The sequence below is a fragment of the Pseudorasbora parva genome, chromosome 7 (assembly GCF_024679245.1).
Source record: "Pseudorasbora parva isolate DD20220531a chromosome 7, ASM2467924v1, whole genome shotgun sequence".
NCBI classification, from domain to species: Eukaryota; Metazoa; Chordata; class Actinopteri; order Cypriniformes; family Gobionidae; genus Pseudorasbora; species Pseudorasbora parva.
In genome coordinates, this window is record NC_090178.1 from 30,451,478 (window position 1) to 30,463,628 (window position 12,151).

The 12,151-nt window shown below is 35.8% G+C and overlaps 1 protein-coding gene and 1 long non-coding RNA gene across 2 annotated transcripts; both read right to left on the bottom strand.

The window, feature by feature from the left end:
* Positions 1-200: 200 nt before the first annotated feature.
* Positions 201-2,104, bottom strand: LOC137083790 (uncharacterized). Its single transcript, XR_010906604.1, has 3 exons — positions 1,822-2,104; positions 1,482-1,575; positions 201-1,385 (listed from the first exon to the last, which is right to left on the bottom strand). It is a non-coding gene; the product is annotated as an uncharacterized lncRNA (long non-coding RNA).
* Positions 2,105-2,818: 714 nt separating this feature from the next.
* cyp21a2 (cytochrome P450, family 21, subfamily A, polypeptide 2) lies at positions 2,819-11,543 on the bottom strand. Its single transcript, XM_067449739.1, has 12 exons — positions 11,408-11,543; positions 10,985-11,176; positions 10,021-10,110; positions 9,766-9,920; positions 8,013-8,108; positions 7,800-7,910; positions 6,101-6,187; positions 5,927-6,010; positions 5,348-5,461; positions 3,980-4,146; positions 3,297-3,400; positions 2,819-3,199 (listed from the first exon to the last, which is right to left on the bottom strand). The coding sequence occupies exons 2-12, from the start codon at positions 11,076-11,078 to the stop codon at positions 2,955-2,957; spliced, it is 1,347 nt and encodes a 448-aa protein (XP_067305840.1). The 5' UTR covers positions 11,079-11,176; positions 11,408-11,543; the 3' UTR covers positions 2,819-2,954.
* Between the last annotated feature and the right edge of the window lie 608 nt (positions 11,544-12,151).

Genomic DNA, 12,151 nt, shown 5'->3' on the forward strand with positions numbered 1-12,151 from the left:
ACCTAGCCCTAAACATTAACCCAGGTAGTTACCTTATATTGCCCAGTAATTTCTTAGGTAAGTACACTGTAAGTACACATACTGTAAAAAAAAAAAAAAAAGCAACCCATTTTCAATTCATAGAACCCTCATATTGAAATGGTAGAAGCCATATGTCTTTAGATTTTTTCTAAGAATAACATTTATTAAATCTGGTCAGCATTATATGATTGTCTGTTCCTTCAACAGGACAATGCATGTGTGAACCAGTCACATCCACACAAAAAATGCTCCACTTGACAATCAAAGACAGGGACCAACAGATTGAACAAGGCAACTTAAAGCAAATTTGCTATTGTGGCATATTTTACATTTTTGTAAAATATATGTATATTTTACATACACACATTTTTAATATGCAACTATCCTGAATATAAAATAAAAAAAAACGAATAAAGTTAAATTTTTTGACATTCAGACAAAATATTTTTAATAATTTTAATAATCTACCACACACATTTACCAAAGTTTCTTATAATAAGTGGACATGGCAACACTGACTAAACAGAGTCCCATTCTTTACTTTCAAAGGACTGCATTGTTGATGACACTAAACAATTTATTCATCGTTCAAGGATTTTAGAAGCCCTCAGTGTCACTGTAATGGATTTAATAGGTTATAAGCAAATTCTATACAATTACATGTAAACAAACTTCAGTTTATGTAGTATAATACACTATAATTTTAGCTTATTTAGACAGAAGGCCTTGATGCACTAGTAAAACAGAGTTCATATGCCTGTTAGTAACCTGAGAGTAAAAAAAGTAGCATTTTGCGGTTCTCAGTTTGGAAAATCTTTGGAAAACATTACTTGCTGCCAAAGTCAGTTCCAGCTTTTCAAATCAATCAGGTATTTATTAAGGGCCTTCCTGGTGGACCAGCATCCTAATGCCATAATGACTTTAAGGATCCAGCTGAGCAGTCCTTCTGTAGGTAACATAAGGGGACCCAAAGATCCAGATCTGCTCCTTGGGCAAACTAATAAAGGCAGACTGAGGGCAACACTTCCTACTGCCCCTACTGCATTTTCAGCAAAAGCACACACAGTCAGCGAACAGGAAAGAGTGGAAAAGGCCAAGCAGCGTGACATAATAACCAACCCATCTGGCGATAGCCAATCAGAGAGCATTACGAAAAAAGTGGAGCCAATCAGAAGGATCCGGGCTGTGATGTGATCATCACTAAGCCACAGGAAATCAAAAGTAGTAAGCACAGGTCCAAGTGATTCACCTGCCCATTCTAGATCATTCTGGAGTGACATGATGAATTGGTTACTAGGAGAAAATAATGAAAGGACAGAGGAGCAGCCGATCAGGAGGAAGCCCAATGATGAAGCTCTGTGATCCTGCAAATAAAAAAAGAACATTTATAACAGTGTAACCACATGCATCTTACTGATAGTATAATCACTGCATTTTCAAGACAATGAATGGACATTTACCTTGAATAGCTTATAAGCAGCATGAAGTGATGAGATAGACAAAATCATAAATAACATGACTGTGGTAAACATTTTTATAGCATCCATCAGTGCCCTATGAACACATAAAGCACAGATGCATGAAATGAGTGCACTTTTAACTGTACACTACAAACGCTGAATGAAACACAAAGGATGAAAGGCAAGATTTTTAACTGTTGCCAGACATAATTTCATTGGACAAAGCAACAGACTTACAGGTAAAACACAGCTATAATAAAAACGAATCATTATTTATAAGTATAAGCTACAAACTAATGCTGCAAACTGTAGCGAATATGAATGTCACGCCATAGCTTACCTGAGCAGCAGTAAATGAAGTAGTTCATTCTTCAGCGTGTAACTTAAACTTAAGTGGTAAACAGTGGTAAGTGGTAAGTTTAAGTTACACTTAAACTTAAGTTACACAGACATGGCAAATTGCACAACGTCAAGCTACTGAATTAAGATTTAAATCAGTAGTTGTCATTCTGTTATGAGGCAAAATGTCAAAGATTGCGTTCAGCAGCATGTGCTCGCTGTGTATCAACAACTCGAGCGAACCAAGCACAGGAAGTGTGTGCTGCTCAGTTCTACGCTTAGCGGGTAGAGTGTGTGTTCTACCCTCTAGTGGACGAGAGAGGAACAGCACCAATGTTGAGATCACTACAACTGCACTGATATTTATTATTACTTGAGACTTGGCAAAATCATATACACCCCAACAAATTGTAGTCATCATTGGACTGCCTTATTAAACTGCAAAAATATTATGATGAAATACATAGAAAACATACAGGGTGTTTTTAAAATAAATGATAAAATATTTTATAACAAATTCAAATATATGTTATCATTTAAACAATTTAAATGTCATAAGGCCAACTAATAACATTTCTATACATTTATGACAAGAAAAATGTTTTCAGTATAAAGTGCTACTTGACATTTTTCCATTGATTTTTGGATAACAAGCTCCGTGACCAACAAAAGTTTATGATACTTACATGTTTAACACATTAATTTTGAAGCCTAAATGTATTCACCAGACGCTTTAGAACATAAACAAACTAGATCATGGTCACAAGGCTACAACGTCACCATCATTAGGCTTCCAACGACTGTCTAAAGTCTACAAGTTGGAATAGAGATAGAATAGTTTAATAAAGATCACAAGTATAAACACAAGAAGGCTGAAAGCTCACTACTGAGTAGACAATTACTCCTATTCGGCATGATGGCGTTTAATATCTCTGACAACCTCTATAGTCCAAGTCACGTAACTGCTTTAAAAAAAAAAAAACTTGAGTGGGGTGTTTTATTTTGTAGAATAAAATAGGAAAATATCATAAGCTTGTGTTAACCCATCAAAAAACATTGGGATGATTAAACTGGAAATTCTAAATCGTTTTTGGGTTTAAGACCTCATTCCCGCGGCACTCTATTCATAATCAGTTACTGTTCTCTTGGTTTTGCTATAACTGTGTATGGTTTGACTTTAAGAACCACACTGGCGACGCCTCGCAGGTCAGGTAGTGGCTCCTCTTTACTGGCAGGCAGGAACTGAAAGTCTCGCAGCAGATAAGCAGCGAAGAGAAACATCTCCATTTTGGCTACCGCCTCTCCCAGGCACAGTCGGGCTCCCCCTCCAAAAGGAATCAGGGCACGAAGGGACCCACCACCACCTTCCAAAAAGCGTTCTGAAATAAATCAGATTCACTGTCACAGTTAATGAGCACTGCGTTATGTGTGTACATATAGAAATGAGAGAAATCTGATAGCTTTGGGGTTTTGTACCAGGTTTAAAGCTGTATGGATCGTTCCAAACATCTGGATCATGGTGGGCACCATACAGATTAGGAATGATTATTGTATTTTTGGGGATAAAATGGCCTGCAATACTGAACAGAGGATTAAATTAATTGCAAGAATCTGACCCCACATTAAAGGGGCTATATGTATTTCTGTCACATTCTATATATTGTAATGTTGTAGCAGGCAAATCATGTTCAACTTCAAAGACATAAGTGCTTTCAGACAGAGAATTTCTTTAGACTAAAACATTTTGATAAAATATTTGCTGTTGAACATAAATGCAAATTTCTTTTAACATTTTTAAGTAGCGTTATTGTGATCTTAATAAAGAAGAGAAAAATAAATGTCACTGTGTTCCTGCTGAACATCCTACCTCTCACCTGATAAGCTTACTGCACATTCATTGTGCCTTCATTTGTTTTTCTTTATTATCTATGAATGATTTTAAACTATTCTGCTGCTTTTAAACTGAGGACAAATAAGCTGCATTCAGTTTATGTTGTTATATTTTAGGTGCATAGCGTAGAGCATTATACACCATACTTCCTTCCATAATTCAAGTAGGCATGCATGATTATTGTGCAATAAGTTGACAAACTTAAACAAAGACTGTCACATTCTCTCTTCAGTAGGTAGATATTGCTCTGATTTCACTCGATGCTCACCTGCTGTTCCGTATGGCTCTGTGAGGCACGGCGAGGGGAGCTACAGGTCGCAGTCTCAACATCTCATTGATCAGTGCGCACAAATACGGCAGTCTGTGTCGGTCGCTGTACTGAGGGTACCGCACATCCAGCACCCCGCACAGCTCCTCGTACACTTTATTCTGAACCTAGACAGTGAGAGAATAAATACTTTGTGCTGAATGTTTGTTTATGGACTTGTAGATCAGGGGCCTTTGGTACACCGCTGTCGTGTAAATGTACTCTGAAGTAGGCCTGCACAATTCATCAAATTTGTAATCGTGATTACAATTACGGATGCCTCAATAATGTAATCGTTTAATAAAATGTCATCGCAATTACACAAAAAACTCTACATATATTATTCATATATTATTCTGTGCTTAATATGTTTGTTTGTTTTTTCTACAGTTTATCTTTAGTTTTTTCCTCCATTGTTTTATTTTTATTTTTAGTATAACATTTATAATACCATGCACATTTTACTTTTTTTTATTTAAAGAAACCAAACCACTGTACAGTATATTTGACTTTTAAGGCATACATGCAGTAGAAAAATCAATAAAAAAAATGTCATCTTGTTTATTCTGATATAACAATATGGCATGCAGTCGCTTCAAACAATGGCATAAAACTAATCGTAATTTATAAATCACAATTACAATTTCAGGGAAATAATCGACCATTATGATTTTTGTCATAATCGTGCAGCAGGCACACTCACACCAAGAATGATAAGGATAACGAAAGATAAATGTATATTAGTGGATAAATTAAGCCAGGATCACTAAAATATCCTGGCTTAATCCCTTATCCAAGTGGCCCCTGGTTTTTTTCAATCCTGCTCCTGGATGACCACTGTCCTGTTCAGAGTTTAGCTACAACCCAAGTTAAATACACATGAACCAAGATAATCAAGGTCATCAGGATAACTAGAAACTCCCAGGTAGTAGGTATGTTAGTGTAACAGACGTAGGCCATAAGAGTGGTATATATCCAATATAAATATATCCATAAGAAATGGATATATTTCTTACACAAAAGCATCGCTTTGCTTCAAAAGGCCTTTATTAATATACCAAGGTGTGTGGATTACTTTTATAATGAATGGATGCCCTTTTTTGGGGGGCTTCAAATGTTGGGGATCCCATTTACTGCCATTATATAGCTTGGATTAGACAGGACATGTTTTTCTATAACTGTAATATAATGTATTCGTCTAAAATAAGAATGTCACCAAGGATGGTTCATTTAAATTTTTGGGTGAACTATCCCTTTCAGGACATTGGCCCTCCAGGACCAGGGTTGCTTGTAGATATAATACATTTAAATACAGAAAACAATAGGTACCTCAGGCCTGTGTAAAAGGAAGGCCACAGTCCAGTTGAGCAAGGCAGCAGTAGTTTCTGTCCCTCCTATTAGCAGATCCACCGTGGTCATGTGCACATGAGTGTCTGTCAGAGTCTATGTATAGATAAAACAAATATTTTGCATTGATTCATAGGATAACAATATTGAATTCTTCATAGTGAACTTTTTCGCCTCATGCCAAACTCCTGATCAAACTCCAATTATCTGTTTGTTTACATTTAAATGTGCAATAGTTGGAACAGCTTGAAAAATACTGTATATTTTACTGTAGTGTGTTGAATAGATTAAATAAAAGATATTTCATTCACTTTACAGATTAAAAATTGTTTCCTTTATTCTTTTCAACATATTATAAGAACGAAAGAAGCTATACATCACTACAACTATAACAACTAAGTTTCTCTTTTATAGATTAAATAATAATATATATATTTATAATAATATATAATAATTTATTTTCCCTGTTTTTATTCAATAGCAAAATATACAAATTATTTTTTCAATATTTTGAGGTCTTCAGTTTGGGAAACTTTGGTTCAGGAATGTTCCATTGCTCACAATTTGATTGGCTGCCCCTTGTGGTGGTTCAAGGCACTGCAGAAGTGAAGAAGTCAGCGTGTCGTCTTTTTTATGGTCGCTTCTCTGCACACACACACACCACTCGATTAGTATTCTGAATTTTTTTAGTTAACGTTTGATCATAACATTCATCATTTGAACTTTCATTATTACCTTAAACTCCTCAATGTGTTTCCCTATCAGTTCATCGCGTCTGGCTACCTCCTTCATGAGACGAGAGAATGGGGGGTTGGGAAATTTCTAGGAGGAAAATAATGTCAAAAAGGAAATGAAATGTATCTTGGGTCAAAACAGTTCTTAAATCCAGCAGCCAGAGCCGGCCCAGCCACTAAGCGACCCTTGCAATTGCAAAGGGCCCCGTGGCCTGCAGAGGGCCCCCTAGAGAGCGCACGCACCTCGCCTCATCTGTTTGGGGAGGTGTTTATTATACTCGAAGCGCAGACTGGGTGCAGGCGTGATGAGACGTCATGCTCGGCCAGATTCGCCTCGAGCTTCTTCGGTTGCGGAGCCGCACGCAAAGTTACAAAATTTGACGTGCACACCGCCAAGCGAAATTGGGTCTCGCGCACTCCTCGTTGACGCAATTTTTGCCGCGCTCGTGCGGACGCGTCAAGTATAAACAAGGCTTAAAGCTACACTGAAGTTGGCCGTTTGATAAATGCAAGTTAATTCTTCAGTTCAATATTTGTGTCTAAAAAAGGCACATAAGTTCCTGTAGAGATAGCAATACACATTCTCCTCTTTTTTTGCCAAATAAATGAAAGCATGTCATCAATGTCTTTCTCTTGCTGTATCAAAATCTCACCTAGCTTTCCTCAGAGATAGTCAAGTTCAGTTTGTGCATGATTACATGATATAACAATTGTGTTAATACGGTATCCTGAATTGTGGATAAGTAAGCTATATATCATATTATGCTGAAGTAAATTTCTGGAGTGTTAACAAGTAAAAGCAAAAACAACAACAACAACCGTACAGAACTTAAAAACCGTGACCCTAAAGCCGTGATACGAACCGAACCGTGGCTTTTGTGAACCGTGCCACCCCTAATGTGTACCTAAAGCAGTTTTCATCAATTTTATTTATTGCTTTTGGTATTTATTCAAGTGTATTTTTTTGTTAACAGACTGAGAGTCCATTGCTTTTCTTGTTTTTTGGTTGTTTTGTTAATTTATTGTGGATATTTAAAATGTTTTCCGTATCAGAGTCTTTAGAGATACAAGTTTATTGATCTTTAAAAAAGGTGTACCTGCATTATTATGCCATTATCATTATTTTAGATGAAAATGGGTTTAGAACGAAAAATCTTATCATTTATCGCAATAATTTCTTGACCAATTTCTTGTCCAGCAAAATTTGTTATCGTGTGCTGTTTTTGCCTTTTAAACTCTGGTGTCAATTAAAAATGTTTCTTTGATGGTCAGTGAAAATCACTTTATCAGTCTTTTTATTCAGCAAGTTCATCCGTGTGTGTTCATTGCACTGCACTGCCATTCAGCTCAGTGGTATCATAATTTTCCTGTTAGACATCAAACATGGAACTTAACTCAAGAACTCAAGGTCTTTTATTGACGTTCTGTACATGTTACCACATAAGAACGAAATACGTACTCAGGACCAGCAGCGTAAAAAAAAGATAATTATCACACAGTAGGCTACATAGAATAATTAAAACATAATTTAATAGACTACAAAATTTTAAAGTAACATAGTAGATATATGTACAGTATAGTTATAAGGTAGTCATTGCTTTTCTTTAGGCCTTACTTAAAACGGTCAAGGGCCTCCAACCAAATTTTGCTTAGGGCCCCCAAAGGTCTAGGGCCGGCTCTGCCAGCAGCTAATGTGTTACCCTGAGCAGAGGGAAGGAGTCCAGTGCTGAGATCCAGGGTGAACCCCAAAGAGACACAATCTTATTCAGACAGTCCTGCAGCTTCTGCAGCTCTTCTGAACTCTTATCATACTGTCACAATGAGAGACAGCAGGAGGTTTCATTGTGAGTGAGACCATGAAATTGCAGACATAAATTGTATATTGTGCGGAATAACTTTTAAACATTATTTACAGTTTTGCCAAAGGTTAGTGTTGTGATGACATTACTCGCAGCCACAGTAAAATCTTCCGATAAATCCACTGCTTTTCCTTTGTAGTCCCGCAACACCTGTTTCAGAAAGACAAAATGATTTCTTTAAGGGGAAGGATTAGTCTAAGTGGTTTTTATAATTATTTAACATGTAAAAAAAATGTTTTCAAATTCTAACGTTACAAAATTACATGTGTTTATCTTAGACACCGACTGTTTTTCATGTTTAAAATGATAAAGTTGCTTGATTTTAAGCTATCTATTATTAAAGTGATATACTTGACATGTGACCTGGAAACTGGATTTTTTTTGTTATAAATGATTTTATGTGAAGTTTTATTAACTAATTTCGGGAGGAGCACTAACAGATAATTAAACAACGGAGCCGTCAGCTAATCAAACCTAATTAACAAGGGGAGCACGTCAGATAATTAAACCTAATTAAACACAGGTGGAGCATGGTAAGCTAATCAATCTGATCAACGATAGGAGGTGTACTTATACTACAGATTTACCTCCTCTCGTTGACCATTTTTATTTTGGCATCCCTCCACCACCCCATCTCCTCACTTCAATTTAATAAACCCTCATTAGATGCCATCACAATCCATAAAACATTACAGTCTAGTTATAGAGTATCTTTACCACGGGGGGGGGGATACTCTGGGTCCGGGCAAAAATCCGAGCCCGGAGCCCTCCCCTGGACAGCACGCCAAATACGCATAATCTTTACTCTATTTAATTTGATGTAAGTGGGAACTCGTGAAATATATATATATATATATATATATATATATATATATATATATATATATATATATATATATATATTAATGGACCTGATATATAATTTATATATATATAAATTCATGGACCTGTTCATGGATATATATATATATATATATATATATATATATATATATATATATATATATATATATATATATATATATATATATATATATATATATATATAAATTATATATCAGGTCCTGTGTGCTCTAGCACATTGGTTCCCACTGTTATACACTTTCAAAAATGGACCTCTTTTTGGGGGGGGGGTTACAGCTCAGACAACATATACTTAAATGTTTATCCCTTTTAGCAGTGTTTTATGTAACTTCGGCTTCCTGCAAAATGACACCAAAATTGTGTATTTAGACCATTGTATGTGGCTATGGGAAGCTTTTCAATTTGGGTAGGCTGGAAATCCCCCAAAATGGTCCCAGAATAATTTAGTGTAAATAATTTACTTTGTGTAAAACAAATGCCAAAGGGATGCATATCTATAAAGTAGACATTCTAAGCTTTCAGATGGTATGACATATGAGCTCAGAGCTCCTCCACAGACATTTAAAACTAAAGTATATAACTGATGACGTCATTCCGGACACTTATCAGGGTTATTGTATTGTTTTACTTTCCATATGTGTAATTTTTTAAAATATTTTCTCCAACAGCCCAAGCATATAGAGGCCTATAGAATAGTGAGTAAAATACATTCATAAGAAGAAAAAACTGAAAATAACAAAATCAGCTCCATTGCTGATTCCAGCTCAGGGCGTTCCATTTACACAAGTTTTCCGCCTGTAGTGGGCACTCATGCATGATGCAACGAATAGTGAACAAGACGGAGGGAAGTTAGTGAAGGAAGGGCATAAAACATTAACATAAACGCAGTGTGTGTATGTATCAGTGTGTGTATATGCAGTGTATGTATCTATCTGCCCTATACCTGACAGAGATGGTTTGCTTGCTTTTCTATGACCGAGTGCAGGGAATCAGTGGTGCAGCGCTGCAGGGCACTATGTGCCACACGCCTATGAGCCTTCCATTCCTCACTGAAATCACCTAAAGAAATGGTCCGCCCTCCATCTGACACTATGTTAGCTAAGAGTGAGGCACAAGAACAAACATGAGATATGATATATAGGCAGTCTTTTTGAAAAGATAATCATTACAGCTGGGCTATTTGATTCAACTAAGTTACCTGTATATGAATGAGGCCTCCCAGCAAAGTCAGACCATTTCTTAATGAGAGCCTCGCGGATGATCTCAGCATTGTTTAATATCACCATGGCTGCAAAAAACAATAAAAGACATGAAGAGATTTTTAAGAACATAAGGGAGACATACTGTAGTTGCCACACATTTTTTACTCAACTGAATATTTCTCAGGCATTATTGATCAGAAAAAAATAATTAAACGGAGAAAGAATTATAAGATTATTATGGAACAGCAAAAAAAATAAATTAAATAAAATAATAAAATAAAATAAAATAATCAGTTTTGAAAAATATCAGTTTTGGCTATTATATAATTTAATAATTTTAAAAAGGCATCATAAAACAATAAAAATGTGAAAACCCTTCTCTTGAAAAGTTTGGTTAAAATATACCATCATCATATAATTGTTTTTTTAATCTAACAACTATATATTAAATAAATAAATAAATAAACAAACAAACAAATAAATAAATAAATAAATAAATAAATTAGACTGGAGAATTTACTTTTCTTTTTGCCTTAAAATGTAATATATCCCAATATCTATTCCTAACATACTGGGAGAAATGAATTAAATATTGTTATGTAAACATAAACAATAATCAATAATTATGAATTTGTAAACCTTACCTCAAATGCATATCAATTGTTCTGTGTTTGTTTGTTATTTTCCTTTTTTATACTATTTTTCTTTTGTTATACTTTTAATACTTCTTTTTTTAAAAATCTTTTTATACTATGTAAAATATTTTCCTGAAAAATCAGTGATAAAAAGTTTTAAAAAAGATGATTAAGAAAATATGCTACATCCATTAATAAAAATGGAAAAATAAAAATGTATTTTGATGTGAAGAAATGAAGAAATTTATGTAATTCTACATTTGCATGAGTTGTGGTTCATAGTTCATGAGTTTTGCTAGCAAGCTAAAATAAAAAGATGGATTACTTGTGCTGCCACAGTTGAGCCGATAGATATTTCCATAACGATGTGCCAGTGCAGTCAAGTGGATGGGCAGATGATCCTGAGCGAGATCCAGCATGTTGCCCAGCAATGGGAGAGAGAATGGACCAGGAAGAGTGGGAGAACGTGGGCTAAGGAAGCGCTTAGAGAGGGAATGCAGGAGTTTGGACACAGCAGCTAGGTCAGTGAAAAGACACATATATATTAAAATGGAGCAGATCTGTCGAATTTCACAATCTCCTTTAGGGGTGGGCAACAGAAATGATTAACCGATAGAAATTTGTCTCTATGGTTACACTCCCTTGACGTTGCTGTGCTACGCAAGCTTATCGTTTGTTTCAAAGCGATGGTGGAAATTGAAAATGTGACAAAATATGAATAATGAAAATTACCATATGATTTACTCACTCTCAAGCCATCAGGTGTATATGACTTTCTTCTTTCAGACGAATACAATCGGAGGTATATTAAATAATATATTCCAAGCTTTATAATGACAGTGAATAGAGGATGATATCCTGAAGCCTAAAAAAGTGCATCCGTCCATCATAGATCTCCACAGACAGAGCTCTGGCCTTTTGAAGCGAAGCGATGTGTTTGTGTGTGAAAAATATCCACATTTAAAGCTTTAAAAACTAATAGCTTCCGGCAGATGGCCTATGACTTACGACTTAAAGGGTTAGTTCATCCAAAAATGAAAATTATTTCATTAACTACTAACCCTCATGTCGTTGGACACCCGTAAGACCTTCAATCATCTTCAGAACACAAATGAAGATATTGTTGTTGAAAGCTGATGGCGTAGAAAGGCTTCAGAAAGGCCTCCACAAGACTCATAAAGGCACTAAAAACATTGATACAAAGTCCATCTCACTAGTGGCGGTACAATAATGTTACAATGCGACGAAAATAGTTATTGTGCACACAAAAAAAAACATCAACAACTTTATCCACCAAGTTATTGACGTGAGCTCGACGCATGCGCGAGAATATGATGCAGACACATGACCCGGAAGTGAGGAGGAGTCCCGCTATCGTGTGAGTTCACGTCCAAGACCTACACGGAAGACAAGAACTTTGTGGATAAAATCAATAGGGGTGTCAACAATAATCGATTCGGCGATGCATCGCGATGCGGGGCATGAACGATTC

What these genes read in the sequence shown, in the direction of transcription:
- cyp21a2 (XM_067449739.1), bottom strand. Translation starts at nt 11,078, where the DNA reads ATGCTGGATCTCGCTCAGGATCATCTGCCCATCCACTTGACTGCACTG. An exon ending in CACTAACCTTTGGCAAAACT is followed by an intron (nt 7,911 to 8,012) that starts GTAAATAATGTT and finishes TCATTGTGACAG; the next exon opens with TATGATAAGAGTTCAGAAGA. An exon ending in AGAGCCATACGGAACAGCAG is followed by an intron (nt 3,401 to 3,979) that starts GTGAGCATCGAG and finishes TCCTCTGTTCAG; the next exon opens with TATTGCAGGCCATTTTATCC.